Genomic DNA, 26687 nt, shown 5'->3' with positions numbered 1-26687 from the left:
ATATTATGTTGAAATGAAACTATAACTCCTAAATATTATAGTGTTAAATAAGTTATCTATTAAAATAATCTATAAAGAACCAAATGAATAGTATAAAAACAAGAATACATATTATTTTCAAATAGTAGAAAATCTTTAGCAAAGTGAAAACAGTACTTATCCAAATTTTTCCGTAATTCAAACTGAAAAACTAAGTGAGGACGTGATATGGATGTGTGTGTGTGTATATGTATGTATGTATGTATGTGTGTGCACATGTGTGCACATGTGTGCGTCTGTGTGTGTATATATGTATATATAGAGACAGATATGGCTGTGTGGTTGAGAAGGTCAGTCCCCTTTCATGGCATCTTAGGCAAGTGTCTAGCAAGTTTACACCATTATAGCAAGTGGTATTTAGATATCCTATTGAATCTGAATTTAGTTTATGCGCGTATATATATATATATATATACACAAACACACATATACATATGCACACATACACACAATAGTTGCAAGTTGATTTCAAACACTGCTTGATTTTTCTCTTAAACATGAGCAGCACAGATATGGCTTTTCTATCCTGCTAGTGATTTACATTCTTTTGCACAGATGTGGCAATAATGGGTACCACTTGCAGCAGGTATTCAGAGAGCTTACCACCCATGCTAACATTGGCCTTCATTCCATCGTGAAAGTTTCCATTGAGTATTTTGCCTTTTATAGCTCTGCCCAACCATGGTTTTGTTGGTTGTTGGCACTCCGTCGCTTATGTCATCATGGGTTCCAGTTGATCCGATCAACGGAACAGCCTGCTCATGAAATTAACGTGCAAGTGGCTGAGCACTCCACAGACATGTGTACCCTTAACGTAGTTCTTGGGGATATTCAGCGTGACAAGGCTGGCCCTTTGAAATACAGATACAACAGAAACAGGAAGTAAGAATGAGAGAAAGTTGTGGTGAAAGAATACAGCAGAGTTCGCCACCATCCCCTGCCGGAGCCTCGTGGAGCTTTAGGTGTTTTCACTCAATAAACACTCACAATGCCCGGTTTGGGAATCGAAACCGCGAGTCCGCTGCCCTAACCACTGGGCCATTGCACCTCCTCAGCCATGGTATGCAACGTATAATAGAGTTAGAAAAAAAAAATCAAGGAAAGCCTTTGTCTGGAGCATTTTTAAATTGAGGAAAGGCCTTACACAGAGGCAATGTCACTCTCTAAACAACATATACCCTTGCTTAAAATAAAAATTAGTCTACATCATTGGATGCAAATGAAGTTGCAGGTGTTACATCAGAGTTTTCCTTTCCAAGAAAGATGTCTAAACAAAAACTAAGGGTCTGTCACTCCTGGATAGCTGTCAATTCAACTGAGTTCATCCATACATTGACAGGATATATTTTTCATCCTGCAGGGTGTCCGATGAAAGCCACTCTCTTTACCAAGCAGGGCTACTGGTTTAGCTGTATATATATTCCAGAGGTGACAAGTACATAGATCAGTTTGAGAGTTAGCAAACTTTTGAACACACACACACACACACACACACACACACACACACACACACAACCACATGCACACACACACACACACACACACATTTTATACACATATATATACATATATACAAATATATATTTATAGTTATTTATATTTATGTGTGTGTGTGTATGTGTGTATAAATGTGTGTGAGTGTAAATATGTGCGTGTGTGTGTATGAATATATATATATATATATATATATATATATATATATATATATATATATATATATATATATATACTTTTATTAAAGTATATATGCATATATATATATATGCATTCATCAGATAGTTGTGATTATCACAACTTTCTGAAGAACAGTAATGTGAAACTCTGAGTAACAGTTTGTGGAGATTCTTTTAGCTTTAATAAAAGCATCTTACATTAACTTCAGTATTCGAGTACTATTTTTTCCCACCTTGTTTTACATTTATGTGCTTCTTAGTGTATATATCTATAATGGTAAATGCAAAATTCTCTCTGTCCGGCCGTCCAGGGCCCCTGTATCTCAGTCTGCATCTGCTCTACATAGTCACATTATACCTATCTGGAAACAGGATGATCCCGAGATTGAAAATCTGTCCTCAACATCCAACATTGGGATCAGGTCTGGATGAGGATTTGTTATATGCTAACAGTTGAGAATTGAAATTTTAAAAGAACTCCAAAAATTTGTGAACTTTCAAATTTTTCATTTAAAATGAATTTAAAGTAATACCATATTGGTAGGGTACCAATAAATACTTTATTATTATAGCGCTCCTTAGTTTTGGGCCACAGGTCCAATTTGCCCACCTCAGGAGCTAGCTTAAATGTTTGCACAGTGTGGCTTAAGCTAGTTATATATATTGTTGTCATTTCCTTAAACCAGTAAGAGGTAAGGGTTAGTGACAGGAAAGCATCTGCAATGATTTTGTGCCCCTAATTCCCTGTCACTAAAATAATTCCACAATAATATATTACTGTAACCCATGCTAGCATAGGAAAACATATAAAAATGAGAGAATAGACTCTGTGTGTGTGTGTATGTGTGCATGTGTGTGTGCCCGTGCATGCATGTGTGTGTGTGTGTGTGTGTGCATGAACATTTTTGCATCTCCCTGTCTTGACATCATGTGATAGTTGTAAAGGAACGTTGCTGTCATAATAAGTAGTGTTGTTCGTCTGCAATCTTCCATGGAAATGTGTCCAACAAAGGGGCCACAGTCAAATGACTGAAACAAGTAAAAGAATAAAAGAATATATATATATATATATATAGGCACAGGAGTGGCTGTATAGGTGCAGGGGTGGCTCTTGTGGTAAGTAGCTTGCTTACCAAATCCATGGTTCTAGGTTCAGTCCCACTGCGTGGCACCTTGGGCACGTGTCTTCAACTATAGCCTCGGGCCAACCAAAGCTTTGTGAGTGGATTTGGGAGACAGAAACTGAAAGAAGCCTGTCGTACATATATAAATATATATATGTATGTGTGTGTGTCTGTGTTTGTTCCGCCACCATCGCTTGACAACCGATGCTGGTGCATTTATGTCCCCATAAATTAGCGGTTCGGCAAAAGAGACCACCAGAATAAGTACAAAGAATAAGTCTTGGGGTCGATTTGCTCAACTAAAGTGGTGCTCCAGCATGGCCGTTGTCAAATGATTGAAACAAGTAAAAGAGTAAAAGAGTAAAATATATAAATGAGGGTTGGCGGGATGTATGTAGATAGATAGATAGACAGATATGGATATACACAGATACACACACATACACATGCACACACATACACATGCACACACATACACATGCACACGCATACATAGAATATATGCAAAAATCTTAATACATGTTTATAAATATACAAGCAAAAAGTGGTTGAATTAAGTGTGAGTTTTCCATAAAGATTAATCTAAATTAATCTTGTTTACTTTTACAGATTATAGATAATCTATTGAATTTTCGGAAAGATAAGACAGCATTACTTTAAATATTGTGAAATACACTGAAACTAAAAAAAAAAAAAAATAGTAATAAGCCATTAATGAAATATTGAAAGAACTGTTTCTAATCTATGTAATTTCTTCTCTTCCAGTTTTGATGTGTCTCGAATATTGCTTTGGCATCTACATTAGGTTCAATCTGGATACCACCTAGTCTATTACTAGAATAATGAGGAGAGTCAGACTCGTAAGTTGTATGCATGTGTCTTTGATCTACATATGTCAGTGTCTGATTTTAATTACAGATTTTATTATTTATGCATCGATTTTCATTGTCTTTTTATTTATTTTGTTGTTATAATTGCAATCCATTTACTTCAGTTTCTTCACTGAATCTACTCGTTTCTGGAGAAACTATTTCAAACAGCAATTGCACCAATTTTGAGAACTGTAATACTTTGATTCAAAATACATTCAAAAGCAATTCTGACTTAAATTTTTCTTGATTAGTCAAAGCACATAAAAGTATTACCCTTGATTGTAACACTAGCTTTTTCTATTTATTAATGGACTATTGAACCTAGAAATATTTCAATAATGAAAAAAAAAAGAAATCAAATTAAGAAGGAAAAAAATACGTATGAGTGTTCTCCTAAAAATAGATAATTATTTAGTGAAAATTAGTAAACAAGTAACAATAATTTGGATAGCTAGCCATACAGATATCAAAGGATGTAAGAAAACAGATGAATTAGCAAAAGAAGGAAATAGAAAATATAGATCGTTCCAGATCTTTCACAAGTTGATTCATTTGGTAAAAGTATAATTAATCAGAGATGGAAAAATTAATGGGAAGATTCAAGAGATAAATGAAAACTTTAATCCTCCATTAATCTCAGTCAGATCTATCTCTGTAAAAATCATAGCAGACGTTGAACAAAATAAAAGACCATATTCTTTTGTGCAATATTTTATTATGCGCAAGTTTATGGAGTCATCTTTATGTTCTTAAAGGAACTATTCAGAAACCTTACGGTATTATTTCTTCCAGTAAAAAGATCACCAGTCTCAGAAGCAGGACATTTTCAAAAAGATTTTTAAAAGGCTATCAAGGCTGACGATGTAATTTATTTTCAGATATCTATGAGATCTACCAGAATTCAAAGAAGTTTCTAATTTTTGTTTTTGTTCCATCTTTTATACATTTTTTTTTTTCCCAGTGGTATAATTAATTTAAACATCCGTGTAAAACTTGTACTAAAATATAATCTTCTAACATTAATGCAAGGGAAGTGACTCTGAAACATGTTATCACTTAAGGGAAGTAACTTACTATAATCAACCTCTATTTGTTGCAATTAATATTTTACGTTTGTATCTCATACAAATTGCTTTGCGGTTTTTAATAACCTTTTGCGTTTAAAGTTCAAATCCCGATGGAGTTAATCTCATGCTTTATCAGTCAGGTACTATAGTCGATCTAAGCGGCGATATGCAGCCAAGATTTGTGAACAGAAATAATGCTGAAATACTACAATAAAACCTTGTTTTTGTTCTGAGTTCAAATCTGCTGGTCCCTTCAGAACCACAAAATGAGAGCTTTATAATACTGAGAATAAATTCACTCATCTACACCCATTCATTGTACACTTTCGAAACTTTTTGTCTTTTTATCAATGTAAGAAGAAAAAAATGGTATGTTCGTCATCTTGAAGAAACTTTTACGCCCTGTATGTGAAAAAAAAAATGCCGATAAAATACACAACTGATTACATTGTATACCATATCTAATATTAATAGGCTGAAAATTAGAAAATTGAATGAACAAAAGTAAAGAGCGTAATTTTATTTAACGGATACAGGTACAATTCAATGCTATTCTAAAGCGGAGAATGTTTAATCTCAATCAATCCACTTAAAAAATTAACAAATTTCAAAAACAAGGTTGGTTTACTCAATACAGGGTGCTGTATAATTGCATGGTGTTCCTGGATTTCTGGAAACCAGATAAGAGATTCAGCACTCTCTCTTTCTCTGTCTCTCTCTCTCTCTCTCTCTCTCTCTCTCTCTCTCTCTCTCTCTCCCTCTCTCTCTCTCTCTCTCTCCCTCTCACTCTCTCTCTCTCTCTCTCTCTCTCTCTCTCTCTCTCTCTCTCTCTCTCGCTCCCTCTCTCTCTCTCTCCCTCTCGCTCTCTCTCTCTCCCTCTCGCTCCCTCTCTCTCCCTCTCCTCCCTCTCTCTCTCTGCATGTATATATATATATATATATATATATATATATATATCTGCATGTATGTGTGACAAGGCCAGCCCTTTGAAATACCGGTACTACTCATTTTTGCCAGCTGAGTGGACTGGAGCAACATAGAATGAAGTGTCTTGCTCAAGGACACAACGCGTCGCCAGGAATTGAACTCACAACATTACAATCATGAGCCATGTGCCTTCATGGTAGATGTGTGTGTGTGTGTGTGTGTGAGTGTGTGGGCGCGTGTGTGTGTCTGTGTACTATAACAGCAAACAGTCTGAATGAGCACTCAGCAACACTGTTGGGCAGATGATTTGCCAACATTTTCAAGTGGAATACTTGAAAATCGTGAGTTTTTTTTACAAGAAACCAATAGTAGCAATAGTAATCCATAGACATATATATATATATATATATATATATATATAGAAAGAAGCCCGTCGTATATATGTATATATATATATATGTATGTGTGTATGTGTTTGTGTGTCTGTGTTTGTCCCCCAACATCGCTTGACAACCGATGCTGGTGTGTTTATGTCCCCGTAACTTAGCGGTTCGGCAATAGAGACCAATAGCATAAGTACTAGGCTTCTAAAGAATAAGTCCTGGGGTCGATTTGCTCGACTAAAGGCGGTGCTCCAGCATGGCCACAGTCAAAAGACTGAAACAAGTAAAAGAGTAAAAGAGTATATATATATATATATATATATATATATATATATATATATATATATATATAATAATATTATTAGGGACAAAATCCAAAATTACAGGTAAAAAACTCAATTAAAATCAATTTATAAAAAATTAAAATTAAATTGAGCCTTATAGATAAAGTATATATAAAATATATATAGTTTTAGGGAAAATAACCAATTTTCAAGAACTCATCGATGAAAATCATATATATATATATATATATGTATATATATATATATATATATATATATATATATATATATACATATATATATCATCATCATCATCATCATCATCATATATATATATGTATATATATATATCAAAATAAGCAACAAGGATATCCAAAGTAAATGCAATACGGCATTAACTTTGGATATCCTTGTTGCTTATGTTTATTTTAATCACCTTATTTTGAGGGATAAAATTCCAAAGGGAACGAAATGAAAAAATAAAAACTTTTTACCATCTGTTCGCCTGGACCAATTGGTTTCTCACTTTATTTTAGCATAATTTGCTTTGTGAAGTCGTTATCAACAGGTACACCCAAGACTATATATGTATATATATATATTTTAGTCTTGGGTGTACCTGTTGATAATGACTTCACCTAGCAAATTATGCTAAAATAAAGTTAAAACCAATTGGTCCAGGCGAACAGATGGTAAAAAGTTTTTATTTTTTCATTTCGTTCCCTTCGGAATTTTATCCCTAATTTTTGTGGTTCTGGAACGTAGCTGTTCTTTCTAGTGTAAGGAATCCCATAAGTGGATTCCTCTTATGTATTTAAACATACACTGTACCTATATATATATATACTGTTGTGTCTGGAGAGAGTCATTTATTTATCGTGCCTTAAAATTGAACACACTCACCGTTAAAATTTCCTCTTATTTTTATTTTCCTAAAATTTTTGTTGCATCTTGCAACCTTTTTAATAGTCTTGACTCTGTCCATTATATATAGATATTCATATATATATATATACACATATAGTATATATGTTGTTTAACCAAAGAATTACAACTCACTATATTAGATATATGAAAATCTACTATGAGGAGAGTAGAGTCACATGTGTAATACAGTGAGGTAAATAAAAGAAAATACTTAACTGAGTATACCTTCACTGTTAGAAGACAAATAGCTCCTACTGGTGGTGTTTAAAATCTTAAAACAAAAAAAACAAAAAAATAACTCTGTCAATATCGGATAACTGAAACTTTTGGAAAATAACGACTTTGCAGTCAAGAGTTTATCTTGCATTAAAAATAAAAGCAACAGATATGTTTCAATCTTGTTTGATGTCATCTGTGAAGTATATTCACCACAGTTGGTTAAGTTTAGAAGTGATCAAGTTTATACAAAAATTGAGTGAAATATGATAATCTCAATTAGCTGAAGAATTTCAACTCATTATACTACATATCTGAAAATCTACTATATATATATATATGTGTGTGTATATATATATATATATATATATATATATATATATATATATATATATATATATATATATATATATATATATATATATATATATATATATATATATATATATATATATATATATATATATATATATATATATATATATATATATATATATATATATATATATATATATATATATATATATATATATATATATATATATATATATATATATATATATATATATATATATATATATATATATATATATATATATATATATATATATATATATATATATATATATATATATATATATATATATATATATATATATATATATATATATATATATATATATATATATATATATATATATATATATATATATATATATATATATATATATATATATATATATATATATATATATATATATATATATATATATATATATATATATATATATATATATATATATATATGGTGAAGGTGCATGGCTCAGTGGTTAGAGTGTTGAACTCAGAATTATGAGGTAATGAGTTCAATTCCTGGACTGAGTTGTGAGTTGTGTTCTTGAGCAAGATACTTTATATCACATTGCTTCAGTTCACTGTAAGAATGAGTTACAATATCACTGGTGCGAAGTTGTATAGACATTTGCCTTTCCCTTGGATAACATGGATAACATCGGTGACGTGTAGATGAGAGGCTGGTATGCATGGGTGACTGCTGGTTTTCCACAACCTTTTCGGAAGGAAACCTTCTAGGTGCAATCCCATGGTCATTCATGACTGACAGCGGTCTAACTCTTCGAAACGCTTAGTTTTAGAATGGTGGCAGCTGATGAAGGAAATGTTCTCTGTGTGACCTGTGTGTTTTCTGTACTCTGGTTTGTTCTGTTTTTCATTTTGTCCACGTTTTTTTTTTTTTGTAACGTCCTGTACCCAGATATGCATCTATATATATACATATAGATGTAAGTATGTACATATATATATGCATGTACTCACATATTATTTGTATTATATATATATATATATATATATATATATACATTTATTATACATATATATATATATATACACATTTATTATTCTCTATGTAAACACTAAGAATATTCCCTCTTTCTGTGATTCCTAAACAACCAACATTTTCTGAAGGGGAAACATATTAGAATTTCCAAATGTTTAAAATTAATTTCATTCTAAATTTTAATATGTTTCACATTGTAAAATACTTGATTAAAAAGTCAATTGTTACACCATGCTGAAGATTTCTAAAAAGAATGAGATAGTGTTATACATATCTAGAAATTCTAAGAACTTGGTAGTAAGTAAATAAAGATATATATCTCTATGCGAATTCTTTGAAATTTTTTCCTCACAGCTTCTTAATTTCTAATATGAATTTCTAGTTCTTCCTTCTGTTGTGAGTGTGAGGTTACCTCCATTGTTGTATTAACTGCCATCACTAGAGTAAACCATGTTATATATGCTTGCATACATAGATACATACATACATACATACATACATACATGCATTACAGTTGCCAGTTACAAAACAGTAGCATTGGCCATGACTAAGTAAGATCAAAGTTGTGACCAATGCTGGTGTTTTGCAGCTTGCACCTGTGCTGGTGGCACATAAATGCACCCTCTGCACTCATGGAATGGTCGGCATTAGGAAGAGCATCCAGCTGTAGAAACAATGCCAAATCAGATTGAAACTTGGTGCAGCTCCCCAGCTTACCAGTCTTCAGTCAGACTGTCCAACACATGCCAGCATGGAAAATGCACGTTAAATGATGATGATGATGATGATGATGATGATGATGGTGATGATGGTGATGTTGACGGTGATGATGATGACGATGATGATGATGATGATGATGATGATGATGATGACGATGATGATGATGATGATGACGATATATAAAGGCAAATAGAAATATAAAAAAAACAGTGAAAGTTTTGGATGGAAAAATAGGTGTGCTCTGTTTTGAGCATGGCTCTTTGTTGGAATGTGGAAAAGTCTAGAGAGACGAAAAAGGAGGAAAGAGCAGAGTCCAAGAAATGTACATATATCATTACATGATCAAAAAAATAATATATTAACTGGCTGAAACTTCAAAGTCACTGCCAATATTATTCTTGTTAAAGAGTAATATATTTGTACTCTACCAACTGTATTGAGTAATTCTCCAGTTTAATGTAAAAGTGTTTTTACTGTAACATGAAGAAAAAAACGTGTGTGTGTGTGTGTGTGTAAGTATTGCAGAAATTATTTATCATGCAGAATGGTTTCTACACATGATCAGCATTGTTACTTTATCTCTGTTTCTATTTATGCTTCCTCAATTAAGTCAAGGAGAATATGCTTCTCTTACGAAATTTAACAAGATGAAAACTTATCTGTTCTTTCATCAATGAAGGAAAAATATTGTTGGAGTTATCCCCCTTCTTTCCAGTGTGCATGTTCGTGTGCGTCCTCTCTCTCTTTCTCTCTCAATTTTACACACAAATATATATACACACGGACACACAAATACGCACACATACATTTGCTTGTGGTCTACCCTTCATTTTGGTAATTACTACTTCCAAGGTTCCGCTGGCTATGAAATAGATGTAGCCTGGATTTTATCAACTCCATTCCCAAATTTTAGGTATATTCACATATAGGCGCAGGAGTGGCTGTGTGGTAAGTAGCTTGCTTACCAACCACATGGTCCCAGGTTCAGTCCCACTGCGTGGCACCTTGGACAAGTGTCTTCTACTATAGCCTCGGGCTGACCAAAGCCTTGTGAGTGAATTTGGTAGAAGGAAACTGGAAGAAGCCCGTCGTATATGTATATATATATATATATATATATACATATACGACGGGCTTACACACATACATATATATATATATATATATATATATATATATATATATATATGTATGTGTGTGTTTGGGTGTCTGTTTGCCCCCCCCCCCCCCCGCATTGCTTGACAACCGATGCTGGTGCGTTTACATCCCCGTAACTTAGCGGTTCAGCAAAAGAGACCGATAGAATAAGTACTAGGCTTACAAAGAATAAGCTCTGGGATCGATTGATTTGCTCAACTATAAAGGCGGTGCTCCAGCATGGCCGCAGTCAAATGACTGAAACAAGTAAAAGAGAGTAAAGAGTAAAGAGTATATACAGCAACCCCAATTGCTAACCGTGATATATAATAACTATTTTCAGGTTGTCGTACTTCAATAGAGGAAAAATTCACAACCTTCTGTGCCAATAAACCACTATTGTTCCTGAAAGTTGATTTTTATATCTTCTATGGACTGCTTGAAGCTCCCTATCTTTCTACACTTTGATCTTTGGATCTTACTTTTACATATATATATATAGGCGATGACTACGGACCGAGACCTTTGGAAATGTGCTGTGCGTGAGAAGACCCGGCAAGCCAAGTAAGATCGTTGCCAGTGCCCCTGGACTGGTTCTTGTGTGGGTGGCACATGAGATGCACCATTTTGAGCGTGGCCGTTGCCAGTACCGCCTGACTGGCTCCTGTAGGATTTTCGAGCGAGATCGTTGCCAGTGCCCCTGGACTGGCTTGTGCGGGTGGCACAATAAAGACACCATTTCGAGCGTGGCCGTTTTCGTGCGGGTGACACGTAAAAGCACCCACTACACTCTCTGAGTGGTTGGCGTTAGGAAGGGCATCCAGCTGTAGAAACTCTGCCAAATCAGACTGGAGCCTGGTGTTGCCATCCGGTTTCACCAGTCCTCAGTCAAATCGTCCAACCCATGCTAGCATGGAAAGCGGACGTTAAACGATGATGATGATGATGATATATATATATATATATATATATATATATATATATATATATATATATATACAGGACGGTTTATATATATGTGTGTGTATGTGATTGAGAAGTTTGATTTATAATCAATTGACAGCACCTACTACAAGAGTGTGACCAATGCCTTATGGAAGAAATTTTGTTGATGGAAACTGTGCAAAAGCCCATTAGAGACTTCTGTGTATGTGTGTGTGTGTGTGTGTGTGTGTGTGTGTGAGAGCATGTTTGTGTGTGTATGTGTGTGTGTGTGTGAGTGTGTATATGCATGTGTGTGAGTGTGTGTATGTGCGTCTGTGTGTGTCTGCGTGTATATGCATGTATGGGTGTTTCATTTCAGTCACAAAGAATCTGCAAAAATGATGGCCACATTTCCATATTCCAGGCAAAAAAGAATGTGTTGGATATTCCAGTTTCAACCTAGTTTCTCTCCCTTTCTATATAAACAGTATTGTTTGAACTTTTCTTTACATACAGTTTGTTCTGCAGGATGTTTTTCTGTCAGCTTCTAATCTGCCTACTTTTGCTCTGCATCATTCTGCAAGTACCTGTCGTGCCAAAAGGCAAAACTCAGGTCATGCCTGCAAAGAGCTTATGAAAGAGTTTACAACTTATATCAAGTACATTTTCTCATGTTTGTAGGCACTAGTGTACACTCACTTATTCACAATAAGAAATACACACATACATACGCATGCACACACACACACGCACACACACACACACACTCACACACACTTGCATGCATGCACACACACACACACAACACACACACTCGCACACACAAACACTCACATACCTACACACACACACATGCATACATACACACATACATTCACACACACACAAACACACACACAAACACACACACAAACACACACACAAGCACACATACACACCCATGCACGAACACACACTTACATATACACACAAACACACAACACACACACACACACACACACACACACAACGCACACACAAACACACACAGACACACATACACACATGCAAACATGCACACACACATTCATACAAACACACACACACACAAGCACACATACACACCCATGCACAAACACACACTCACATACACACACAAACACACAACACACACATACACACACACACACACACACAAACACACAGACACACACACACAAACACAAACCCATCCACACACATACACACACACACACTCACAGACACAAAAACACAAACACAAAAACACAAACACAAAAACACAAACACATACACACAGACACTCAGACACAGACACAGACACTCAGACACAGACACTCAGACACAGACACAGACACTCAGACACAGACACAGACACATATATGTGTATGCTTGGTTTGATAAGTGCCATGCACAAAACTCTGTCCTTGAATCGCTTAAGTAACTTTCTACTGATAAACATACACGTATATTCTCTGTCTAAATGAAATGTTTTTTCAAGTGATGCCAAATGTTTTGCTTTTTTATTTTCTATTTTAATACATGTGTGTGTGTGTGTTTGTGTGTGTGTGTGTGTTTGTGTGTGTGTGTGTGTGTGTATTTGTGTGTATTTGTGTGTATGTGTATATAGATATACATAAGAATGTATATATATATGTATCTGTATGTTTATATATGTATATGTATGTGTGTGGATAGATAGAGAGAGAGAAATAGATAGATAGATAGATAGATAGATAGACAGATAAACTGACTGACTGACAGGCAGGCAGGCAGACAAACAGACAAATAGATAGATAGATAGATAGATAGATAGATAGATATACACAAACATACATACACATGCATATATGGTTAGGATAGAGAGCAACAGCCAATGTGCATGTGTGTGTGTGTGTGGCTGGGTGTATGTATGTATGGCCAGGTGTGTGTATGTGTAGTATACATAGGTACGAGCAAGAAGTTCAAATCAATACTCAGTGCCAAAGTGCAAGAGTTGTTTATGTTCACTGGCACCTCACATGACTAGATACGAAGTGTGATACAGGTGATCCATTGTTCAGAATGCATAGACATGGGTGTGTAGAATCATTAGATAACTGGCAGAAATGGAAAGAGTAGAGAAGAGATGGTAAGGAAAAGAAAGAAAATCCTGCATTTTTTTGCAGTTGTCAGGGAGTGGATGGAGGTGAAGTTATTGGCTGCTCATATTTTGTTTGACTTTTGGATCAGCACCACGTAAAAAGCATGCCGGTGCCATGTAAAAAGCATCTGTGCTGGTGCCATGTCAAAAAAAAAAGCACCCAGTACACTTTGTAAAGGGGTTGGCATTAGAAAGGGCATCCAGCTGTGGAAACCTTGCCAGAACAGACAACTGGGGCCTGGTGCAGCCCTCTGGCTTGACAGCTCCTGTCAAACCATGCCAGCTGGGAAAACGGATGATAAATGATGCTGATGCTGATGATGATGATGATGATGATGATGACGACGACGGTGACAACGACGACGCTGCCGCTGCCACCGCCAACGATGATGACGATGATGATGAATTATGTGACTATATATATGAGATTATGTTGTTGCAAATATGTATGGATATCCATGCCAGTCCACATAAAAATTACCTATGCTGGTCCGTGTCAAAAGTACCCATGCCACATTAAAGGCACCCTTGCACATTAAAGTCCACATTAAAGGCATCCATACAAGTCTATCTGTGCCAGTCCATTAAAAAGTGCCCATGCTGTTGTCATGTAAAGGGCATCCAGCACACCCTGTAAAGTGGTTGGCATTAGGAAGAGCATCCAGTTGTAGAAACCAAGCCAAATCAGCATGGAACTTGATGCAGCTCTCCTGCTTACAAACTCTGGTCATTTAACAGACATTAAATGATGATGGTCAGTGGTTGAATTTGCCAAACCTTTTTCTAGAACAGCAGTTCTCAACCAGAGTCCATATGGCCCCTGAGGTTCCATATAAAGTTTAGCAGGGTCCACATAGCAAAATAGTAAATTGGAGCAGTGGGGGCACAATAGTATTTTGAGGGCCCCTGAAACTTTTGCTTTAAATGTATGCATTGGTATGTGTGAAAAACAAAATGGGAATTTTGAAAGAAGTTTCTATAAAACGAGTTTTTAAACATCACATGGCTACGGGGGTCTACCAGAATAAAATAGCAATCAAAGGAGTCCATAGGTAAAAAGTGTTTGGGAAGCCCTGTTCTAGAAGGTTTAGATTGTAACTGATTATTTTGAAGTAATTTTAGTTGAACAAGTTTATTCTACAGGTTAAATCTATTGTATTTTCTAAGTGAAATTTCTTCAATATTCTTTGATATTTTGGGGAAGCTCCCTAAAGTTCTATAAATATCCCCATGAATGTCTTAAGTTTCTCTTCCTGATCTGTATTTTATATCAGTCTTTGTATTATCCAAGAATTATTCCAAGAGATTTTACAGAAGAATTGAAACCTATTAGCAAAATAATTTTCTTTTACCCATAATTAGAAAAAGAACTCAGATTGTCTGTTTAATGTTATCTGTACACTTTTTCACTTTACCTTTTTTTTAATATCAGTCAGCTATTATCTCTGTCATCAACGTACATGTTGTCTCTCTTCACTTTATGCTTTTTTTTAATATTTTTCTATCTCTTCTATTTCATATAATTGTAATTCTCTCTTTCTTCCTTTCTTTACAATTATTTCTTCTTCTCCTTAACTTCCCTACTTGTTTCTTCATTTGTTCAATTGCATATTCACACATTTTACACTTTCTTGTTCACTTTTACACTCCTCTAACTATCATGCATGCATCTTTGTCATGTAGTTCCTTACTTTATCTCATATATCTCCACCCTTATGTTTAAATGCATTGCCAACCATTATATTTTAAATGTTAAATTTTACATCATGAGTTTAAGTCTTAGAACCTCAGTATTCAAAAGCTTCCCTTTGACCAAATATACAAATATCCAGCACCTATATTTGTCTGTAATTTTAAATAAAACCCTCAGCCATCATTTCAAAAACAATAGTAGGAATAATGATAATGTAAAATTTCAGTTTTAAATATTATGTGAGTCTGCGTATATGTGTGTGGGTGTGTGTAGTAGCAGCTACTGTGAGAAAATATACAACTAATTTAATTTTTCTTTAGATATATTCTGGGTTACTTATCTCACCTTTCAACTGGTAAAATTACAAAAACTATATCTCCTCATTAAAAATATAAACAATTACTCAGTAAAGTCATTTGTATAATTGTATGGGTTGAATGCAAGGTTTTAATAACAAAAGTACCTACACATATTGGTTATAAGTAAACAAGTAGGCAGAAATCATATACATCTTTAATAAACATATATTTGGACTCAGTGAAAATATAAATTGTAAATGTATCACACGATCTTAGTCAGATAAATGATTTCAAGAGCAATATGTTGTTCACGTACATATTTATTCATAACCATACTGTGCTGGTACTTCTGTTCTTAAATCTCAGCCATCAACCTTGTACCATTATGTAAATGACTTCACACCAGTAACAGTTTGTTTATATTTACTATAGGAAGATATATTCTCTGTAATTTTGGCTACTGAGATGTGAGATAAGTAATGTTTTATGTGTTTTAGAAAAGACAAAACTAACTGGATGATATTAAGTGTCAGCTGTTGAAGAACATGCAATTTATTCACAGGTTATATTCTCCCAACAAGTCTAAGTTTATTATACCTATTGTATATGAATTCCATATTCACATTTATTCATAACAATGCTGTGCTGGTATATTTCTAATTAAAACCCAGCAATCAATCTTATACTGTTATGTAAATGACATTATGCCAGTTACAGTTTGTTGCCAATTCCTTTTATGGTTCATAAGAAACATTATATTACATTTGTATAACTTGTAAGATCAACTTCTTCTCATAATCCAACATCCAGTCATCAACTTTGAACCATTATGCAAATGACTTTATGCCACTTTTTTCTATGGTTTGTAAGAAACATTTGTATCATATTTGTATGACTTGTAAAATAAAATTGTAGTCATTAATCCATTTGTTTTGGCCTAAAATTCCTTTCATATAATATCTATCCATAGGTAGATGGTTTTGGGTTCAGTCCCACTGTGTAGCATCTTAAGTAAATGTTTTCTACTATAGCCCCAGGTTAATTAAAGCATCAAGAGTGGATTTGGTAAATGACAGAAGTTGAAAGAAGCTCATCGTGTGTGTGTGTGTGTGTGTGTGTGTACGTACATGCATGTGTGCATGAATATGTGTGTGTGTGTGTGTGTGTGTGTGCATGGGTGAGTGTGTTTGTTAGTGTCCTTTGTCTTGACATCCATTGCATGATAGTTATTAATGAGCATTGGCATCATAGAAAAAAGTGTCCTTCAATTCCAAAAAAAGCATGAAATTATATTTGGCAATAGAGAAATATCACCTTACTGGGAAACAGGGATTGGTGACAGGAAGGACAACCAACTGTAGAAAATTTGCCTCAACAAATTCTGTTTAACTCATGTGAACATGGAAAAGTGTATGCAAAAACAATGATGATAGATAGTGATGATGGACCAATTGTAATTATTTTTATATCTGTTAGGTCATTTAAAAACTTGTAAATTGTAGTAATCATATCTTCGACAAGAGTGCAAACTGGTGTCAAAAATGGTTCAGCTCACCGTTAATTTGTCTCTGCTCAAAAGTATTTACATTAGATAAAGTAGAGCCCATGGAAATTGAGTCCATAATGAAAAGGAGCTTTGATTGTCCTTGTGGAAAAGAGAATGAATTGAAGAGGTTTAGGGCATGGTTGGTACCTTTGATGTGTGAGGGTTGATGTCTTCGATGTGTAGTGTTAGGGTTGCAAGATTGTGGTTTCATTTCCTGGACCATGCAGGGCATTGTGTCCTTCAGTAAAACCCTTCATTTTACATTGTTCCAGTCCATTCAGTTGTAAAAGTGAAAACCTTGTGATGGATTGGTGGGTATCAGGTCAAAATCCCTCAAGAACAAAGCCCTCCTGGACAAATTTTGCACAAAAATATGTCTTGCAAACAACTCACACATGCAAGTACTACCAGTCGAGAACTCCGCACACCGGAAGCCAGCAAGTGTGTGGGGTCATCAGGAGAGAATGCGCGCCATTTCAGGGCCTACCTCTCGACGGCATCAATGCGCACCGCCCCTCACCCCTCACTGATATGAGGGCCTGCTTGCTAGATCAATTGGTTATTAAATAAAGCCCAATATTTCTCTAGCCATCGCTCATCGTCTCTTTTTAACCAAATCCAGTGGCTAGCCTTCTCCGCCGTAGTTTGGATATCACTCATGATGGTAAAGTGTTTTTATATAATTTCACTTTCCTAAAATATTTTTTATTATAAAGAAAGAACAATATCCTGGGGGATATTGACTGCTTGGGGATTTTTTCTGGGTGGCAGGGATTTTGTCCAGTGGAGAATTTGTCCTTGGTGGGGATTTTGTCTTAGTACCGGATTGGTGTCCCATTTAGGGGCAATGTTGTGATCTCATTCACTTACATGCATGTAAACTAGATAACTAGCCCTATGAGTCCTAGGATTTAACTTAAGACAATGTCCAGGAGTGATGATGACGGTGGTAGTGGTGGTGTTTTTTTTTGGGGGGGGGGGGGTGACATAACTGCCTAACCAAACTTCTCTTTGCGTACCTTGATAAAATATTATCTTTCATCCCTGCTTTACCCTCACACATTAAAGTCACCAACCATACCCTCAACCTCTATAACTCCTTCTCTTTTCACCTGGACAGCATATGCTTTAACCTTTAAAAATAATTCAAATACTGTGTGGTTTTAAATATTGAGTTGCTACAATTTACTGACTAGTCTTCAGTAAAATTGTATACCTACTAAAACTACAATAGAATTAGTCTGGATTCTTGTTTAGCAGAAAAATCTCTATCTAAATCATAAAGACTATAATGATGCATTTATTTTATCAAAAGGAATATCCATTCCTTTTTGTTCACATATTTACTGTGATAATAGAAGATGTGTAAACAATTTGAGCAACATTATAGAAAGAAATTTAGTAAAATGAATGAATTAAAAGAGACAATTAGAAATTACCAGATATATTAACTGTGTCAATATAATATCAAACCACTGATTTTGAAATGTGAATTTTCATGCAAGTATGCAAAGTTTTACTTCATCATAGAAACAGTAGGACTAATTTTCTATTTATAGATACATATATAAATGACTTCACTTGTGCTGGTGCCACATGAAAAGCACTTAGCCCACTCTGCAGAGTGGCTGGTGTTAGAAAGGGCCATAAAAAAAAAACATGCCAAAACATCATCATCATCATCATCATCTCTCTCTCTCTTTACTCTTTTACTTGTTTCAGTCATTTGACTGCGGCCATGTTGGAGCACCGCCTTTAGTCGAGAAAATCGTTTAACATTTGTTTTCCATGCTGGCATAGGTTGGACGGTTTGACTGAGGTCTGGAAAGCCAGTTGCTGCACCAGGCTCCAATCTGATCTGGCAATGTTTCTACAGCTAGATGCCCTTCCTAATGCCAACCACTCTGAGAGTGTAGTGGGTGCTTTTTACAGAACAAGAGCCAGTCAAGCGGGCCTAGCATCAATCATGTTCAAATAGTGCTTTTTACATGCCACCGGCATGGGAGCCAGTCAGGGGGCACTGGCATCGGCCACATTCAGATGGTGCTTTTTATGTGCCACCAGTATAGGAGCCATTCAGACAGCCCTGGCATCGATCACGTTCAGATAGTGCTTTTTACATGCCACTGGCATGGGAGCCAGTCAGGCGGCTTTGGCATTGATCACATTCGGATAGTGCTTTTTACATGCCACCAGCATAGGAGCTAGTCAGACATAGAATACGGTGCAGGCTTCTGCCTAGTCAGCTCCTGTCAAACAATCCAACCCATGCCAGCTTGGAAGGAGGACGTTTAATGACGGTCATGATGATGATGAAGATTACGATGGGATTATTAATTGTTATAATTCTATCCTAAAATTAAATATTTGTTGAGGAAACATCAGAAGTTGCATTATTGATACAATAAAAACAAAATGCTCAAGCAAAAATGTTATGTTGTGAAAAAATGTTAAGTAGTAGGTTAAAAGTAACAGGGACTTGATAGAATTAAACTTTAAAACTCAATGTAATATTGAATATAACTAAAGTTATAATAAAACATTATGATGGGATAGTGCGCTAGTACAGGGGTTTTCAAACTGTGGTCCGCGGACCACAAGGGGTGCGCAAGGACAAGACAGGGGTCCGTGGACAGCAAATACTTTTTATGGGCAATTTGATTTTATATATGTTTTTTAATCGAAATCTTTTAATTGACAATAAACCTATTTGTTAAATACTGTTAAATAAATAAATGTAAAAATCAATGTTATTTTAAGCAAATATTTATGTATAAATTTCATAAGCATTTATAAGGGGGCCCCTAAGGTAAAGCCTGAAATATAAAGGGGTCAAAAGTTTGAAAACCCCTGCTCTAGTATACTGTATTGCAGTATATAACATAGTATAAATTTCACTTAGATAAGTTTCATAAAGAAGAAAAGATATCAAGTTTCTTGATTAGTACTTCAAAAACAAAATGGTTATAAGCTGAAAAAAGAACATGTATTCTACACAGTGACTGTATGAAGAAAAGAAACTTAATGGAGAGTAGTTGTGGGTATATACAAGTCATGGTTGGATTGCAAACAGATATGTGAGGGACAGCTGTTTAGGAGAATGTTGTATCGAATTTCAAGATTGCAATTTTGATGCAAGTTTACTCTTCCTGGCCATTACATTTATTGTTTTTTGTTTCTTTTTTGTTTTTGTCTCACACACACACACACACACACACACACACACACACACACATATATATATATATATATATATATATGGTTATCATAATAATAATAATATTCTTTGTGACAATCTGTATACCAAACATTGATTATTTTACTGTTATTCTCTCCTTTCTGGGATCCACATGAAATATATTTGCTCAGTCTAAGGATGATTTATAGGTTTTTTGTGGCCATTTGAAAAACTGTATTGTTTTATATTCAAACCAAGCAAAATTAACAGTACACATAGCCATTACAGATCCCTTCAAACTAGCCAGATTGATGCAATTAATATTCAGAAATTATAATTGTAAATAAAATTAGAATACTATTGTTTCTATAAAAAACAGTTGACATCTAAGAAAGACGATACCCTTCTTCAAATTTAGATAATATCTTGGTAGACTCAGAGTCTGAACCTCAAAAAATATTCTTGAAACTCATTACTGTCCTGTTTGCAAATTAAATTTGTACAAGATAAAATAGATTGTATTTTTCTAATTTTGCTTATCCAAGAAACTTAGCTTCTTCTATTGGGTAATGTTTCAAATACAAAATATCCAATATTATACACATAAATGGAAATTTGTAATCAGAGTATGGGAATTGCAGGTTCTAAAACAGCATCCTGTAAATATTATCCTTCTTACTATGTCTGCTTTGGGGGTATAGACATTTTATTGTGTTTGGGGTTTTCATTTGTTGCAAAACAAGAGTAGATTCTTAATGAAGTATATAAATGAAATGTATGCATATACTTTAATCTTTATGAAATGAAGGTACAAGCACTCATTGAATTGTACAAATACTCCGAGATTAAACTTATAAAACTTTGAAAAATACTGTTCATCTCATTGCATTTCCAAAATTGACATTTCAGGGTCAATTGCCTCGGCTTAGTTACTGTGAAAGCCATTTCCTTAACCATTCAACATTTAAACCAGTCATATCCAGTCCGAATATTCTACTTGTTTTGTGTTGAAACTGGCCAGATCTGGCCTCTCACACTGACTCTACAATGTCATTTTAGAATATGCAGTCACATTATCGAAATCTCAATGCTACGAGATAATACGTGGTTAATTCAAAACAACGTGAATAAATAACTATCACATCTGAGTAAGTAATCTGAATGTTAAAGGGTTAAAGCCAGAGTTGAGTTACTCAGTCACATACCTGTGTACCCCAATCAACACAGGTGAAAATGGGTACAAATTACCTGAATGCAGAATTTGTAACTCTCTAATGAGAGTATTATAAATGTTTATATTTTTATTTGTCTTAAAAATAAATGAATTTTATTTGCTGGGAAACGAGATCCAGCAATATATGCTTGTTTGATTGGTTTTTTTCCTAACTTGTCAGTTATGATTAAATTTTGGAAGTGTTACAGTTGATAAACTGCACCAGTATTTATTTTGGATTATCAAAGAACCAAAATCCATTGATATGGTTGCAAATGCAACAATGAAAAAGAGGCTACCATTCCCATAAATTGCAATATTTAGTAACATCATATTTCATAGAAAAGTAGCATATTTTTGACATTTTTCATATCAGGACCATTCAAATCTAAAAGCTACAAAGCAGAGCATACTTTTGTAGAAATTAAAAAAAACCAAACTGTTTTCTTCTAAGCTTTCAATAAGAAATACTGCATTCAGTCATTATCTAACAAAGATTTATTGAAATAAATATTTCCCAAACTTCATGACATTATCATTCTTCTTCTGTGCAGCACTGATTACAGAGTGTCAGCCATAGAATAAACCAAGAAGCCACTTAAATGAAAACTAATTACATAAAACACAATTCTGCATTTAATTAATAGTTACCTTAGTGTGTGTGTGTGTGTGTGTGTGTGTGTGTGTGTGTGTGTGTGTGTGTGTGTGTGTGTGTGTGTGTGTGTGTGTGTGTGTGTGTGTGTGTGTGTGTGTGTGTGTGTGTGTTGTGTGCGTGTGTGTGTGTGTGTGCTCGCGTGTGTTTGTATGTATGTGTGTGTGTGTTGTGTGCGTGTGTGTGTGCTCGCGTGTGTGTGCTCGCGTGTGTGTGCTCGCGTGTGTGTTTGTATGTATGTGTGTGTGCGTGTGTGTTGTGTCTGTGTGTGTGTGTGCGTGTTGTGTCTGTGTGTGTGTGTGTGTGTGTGTGTGTGTGTGTGTGAGAGAGAGAGAGAGAGTTCCCTCGTATAGATACACCCAGTGATGGAAATGGGTTCTAGGAATTAGGCATATGGTAAAACTCTATTCAAGATTAATGAAAGGGGATCCCAGAGGGGTCAAGAGGGCCAGCAGTGCAGGGTAAAGTGTCCTTTTGATGACTCAGATTTTTTTAATTTAATTTTAAGTATGCACCTTCATCCTGAAGAATATTGTAACATACATGTTCATACCCAAAACCTTAAAATGGACCCTGAATCACATACATTTTATGAATCTAATATTCATAAGATCTCTGGCTTTTGATGAAAATCAAACCAAAATCTTCACCACATTATATATAAGCAACCCTGTGTGCATATTCACAGCTTTACAACCTATAATCTCAAGTATCTACAAATACCTACTCTCGATGGTGAGCTCACAAAATTTCAATAACCATTTCATTACGCTGCCAAAATTTTAACCACCAGTTCTGTATAAAAAATTTCAAATTCAGCAAAAAAAAAGATATTAGCAACAGTTCGATAATGTTGATGGTAGTGGATATTAGTGTAGCAAATTATGTCATACTTTCATTATCAAATACTTTCATTCTATGAAGAATTTCTTTATTGAATACATTTACCTTTTTTAGATATAAACATTTATACTGAAGTGCAGACATAAACAATCAGTAATTCAAATATTTGAAATTAAATTTATACAGAGAACAGCAAATCAATGGAAATAAACATAAAATGTTTTATATTATAAAAAGTATAAGTTATATTTTTAATCTAAGAACAACAAATCAATGATATAAATAAACATTTAAAGAGAATGTATTGTGTATGTACAGGAATGAGAATGTTTTCAAATGTTCAACCACTACACCATGCTTAAATGTGCCATTGTACCGTTTCCACACAAATTCTTTCAAATAACTATCAAATAGTTATTCTGATATTGATCTGCTTCAATTTTTCATTGGCATGACACCAAAAAGACTCGATACTTTATTTGTATGCAAGAGGATTAGTGGAATACAGAAAATTCTTACAGTGTTAACAATATGTTATCAAATACATGGAATAATAACGATATATGTTTATATTTAAATGGAAAGATATTCAATACTAATGAAAGTATCAAAAGAAGGAAAATATTCAATAATGAAAGTATTTCATAATTTAATACACCAATCTCCAATATTGCTGAAATTTTAATTAAAATAAACTTTGGTAATGATGAATTATTTGAAAACATAAATACATATCAGTAATTCTATTCTTTTAATTAAAATTTTTTTTAAGTATTTAAATATTATATTTTTACACACCATATTATTGTTTACCATGGTAATAATTTCCAAATGGCTTCCAGGATTGTCAACTTCAGTTACAATCAGTTGATAGGAAGGTAAGAAGAATAGGTTTGTTTGCCATGAGAAGGATTGAATTTAATGTTTCGTCACTCTTGTTCTTCATGTGAGAATAAGGAAATGAAGGAAAAGAAAACTGATGCAGAAGGGTTGATTTGGTAAGGAGACAGATTAGATAGTTAACAAAAAGTGGAGGTTTGGGTGAGAGAAAAAGAACCCAAGGATGAAAGAAGTAAGTGTAGAATCAGAAAGTTGAACGGCGAGGAAAAATAGATAGGATTATTTTCCTGTTCTCAGTGACTATGTCATATCTATACTTTTATTTGGAAAAGATTGGGGAAGGTGCTTAATAAGAAGTGAAGGTATCACTGATGATAAGGATGATGAGAGGTGAAGAGGTAAGTACATTTGTTAGACTTAGGATGCAACTTCCTTGATAAAAGGAACAAAAAACTTGTAGAATGAACAAAAGAGGGTAACAAGCTTGCCAATCAATCATATGATCCATTTTTAGATGTCATCTACAATGTTTGCAATAGTAGATGTGCTGTCCCCTAATGTGTAAACAGTACTTTAATAGAAGCTGCACTTTTTTATGGCTGGCAATTGTCTACAGGTAAAATATTTTCTGATTCTGAGGAAAAAACCTAATTTTTGAGATGTAGATTTGACTATAGTATACCATGAAAGGTCATCGCAATGAAAAGTTTAGCATTTTTAAGTTAGTGAAGATTTTAGTTGCGTGTTGTTCATAAATAGAGAATTATATAATATCATAATGTTTGTTTGATATGTAGAGTGCATGTCTTACTACTTTTGAAGGAAGCTAAGTTGTTATGTTCCAATGGAGGATATTTTTCAAGTTATCTGCTTATAAAAGTAACACATGTTCAGGTATCTTCTAAGTTATTGATAAAGGAAGAGTGATCTCATCTGCATAGGAGTGTATGTGGTTAGAAAATACAGCAAGCAGATTGTTAATGCAGGGCATGAAAAGTGTAAGAGATTTAATTAAACCCTGTTTGATAAAACAGTTGATAGAATGTCATTCAAAGAGATCCCTGTTCATATAAGCTGCAATGGAGTGGTCTGACAAAAAAATATCCATTTAAGAGTTAAGAAACTGATAAAACTTATGAACAGACGACTTTGTGAAGAAGATAGCATGCAAATCACAATCAAGATGTTTCCTAATGTAAAGAACATTATTTCTCTTGGGATTTGTCCATGAATAGAGCTATGCTACTAAAGAAACTGTTGCTCTTTATGTTTGTTGAATGAAGTTTAAGGGCCCACATGTCTTTCTTTTTTCACAGTCCCTAACTCCAGTATTTTTTTTATTCTTGATTATCATCTCCAAACTTAAACTGACTATTGTTCAGTTTGTACTCAAAATGTATTCAATCTTCTTTCGCTTTTATTTACTCTTAGCATAGTGTGTGAGTAACATGCAAAGTGTGGTCAAAAGCTTTAGCTATTTCCTACAAGGAAACTTAACATTTTGAAGTGTGAGAGTAAGTAGGAAATAACATTTCTGATAATTTTTTATAGGTAGCACAAAGGTGGAATTGCATTGTATATCTGTCATCCTATTCTTGTGAAGACAGAAGCCCAGTTAATTTATTAAGTAATTATAATTAATTATAATTTATTAAGCAATTATAAGTATTATAATGATGATGTCTTGAACTAACTGGATCCTAGTCCACCAAGGGAAGGTATGTCAGAAGAAAGTAATTCAACAACGTAGGTTGATGAACTGTAAGACGTGTGGCCAGAACCTCCTGGAAAATAACCATAGCGAGGGACATTCCACAGTTGAATTAGAACAGTCACAAACAGTGAAAGAAGACATGCACCCAACACCAGAGCTGAAGACACCTCCGAAAGGAGGGGGCCCTGCCATGTCAAAACGGTAGAGGAGTAGGGGCCGAAACCGGATGTGGTTCCTCCTGATGATGTCTTGAGCTAACTGGATCCTATAAAGGAGCTGTTGTGGTAGCAGACCACGAAACATGGTTGAAATTCCTCCATGTCCTATACTCTACATTACAAAATTAAACACTAAGCACACTCTGACAGAATGTATGGCATGGCCCCAAATCATATTATATCCCAGCAGATCTATTATGTTAAATCTGTGAGTCACAATCAAGTGAGTGATCAATTATTTCTATTGTCACCTAGTTTGACACCACTACCTGGTCCTTGGGTGTGTTTAACAGAATCCACTCTGTTGCAAACATTCACTTTAGGTCTCCAGTTTGGAGACACCTTCTTCTTTCCCTCCCATCAATCTCAAAGCCCTGGAAAAGTTCATGGACTCTACCTCCTTTCTTCTTAGAGATAAAAAAGAAACTAAATGTTAGGCTAATATTGGCAAGGATTACATTAACAACATTATTAGTGATGAATAATGCTCTAAAATAAAATTAGAAAATTAGAATTAAAGGAAATATTTTAAAGTGAAGTTTTGGTTAGAAACTGATTTTTATTAACTAAAGAATAACCCAATATTTCAACCCTTTGTTTGGAGCTGTAGTATTTTCAATTTAAGGTTTAATGTCTTACTTATTGAATTGTTGCACCAAGGGAATATTAGGAATGTATTCCTGAACATAATTTGAAGTTTA

At 34.4% G+C, this 26687-nt stretch overlaps 1 protein-coding gene across 9 annotated transcripts in view; it reads left to right on the top strand.

Annotated features, from left to right (window-relative positions):
- The window catches only part of LOC106879036 (uncharacterized), a 232079-nt gene that overhangs the window by 79724 nt on the left and 125668 nt on the right, over positions 1 to 26687 (top strand). For all 9 annotated transcript variants that reach the window (XM_089352240.1, XM_014928443.3, XM_014928444.3 and 6 more), the window contains exon 2: positions 3602 to 3696. In XM_089352240.1, the coding sequence (XP_089208366.1) occupies positions 3679 to 3696 (18 nt within the window). In that variant the 5' untranslated portion in view covers positions 3602 to 3678. The remainder of the gene's footprint in view (positions 1 to 3601; positions 3697 to 26687) is intronic.

This window comes from Octopus bimaculoides, chromosome 1 (assembly GCF_046866305.1).
Source record: "Octopus bimaculoides isolate indiv1 chromosome 1, ASM4686630v1, whole genome shotgun sequence".
Classification (NCBI taxonomy): Eukaryota; Metazoa; Mollusca; class Cephalopoda; order Octopoda; family Octopodidae; genus Octopus; species Octopus bimaculoides.
The sequence above is the reverse complement of the archived record's forward strand: the minus strand, read 5'-3'. Positions and strand labels throughout refer to the sequence as shown.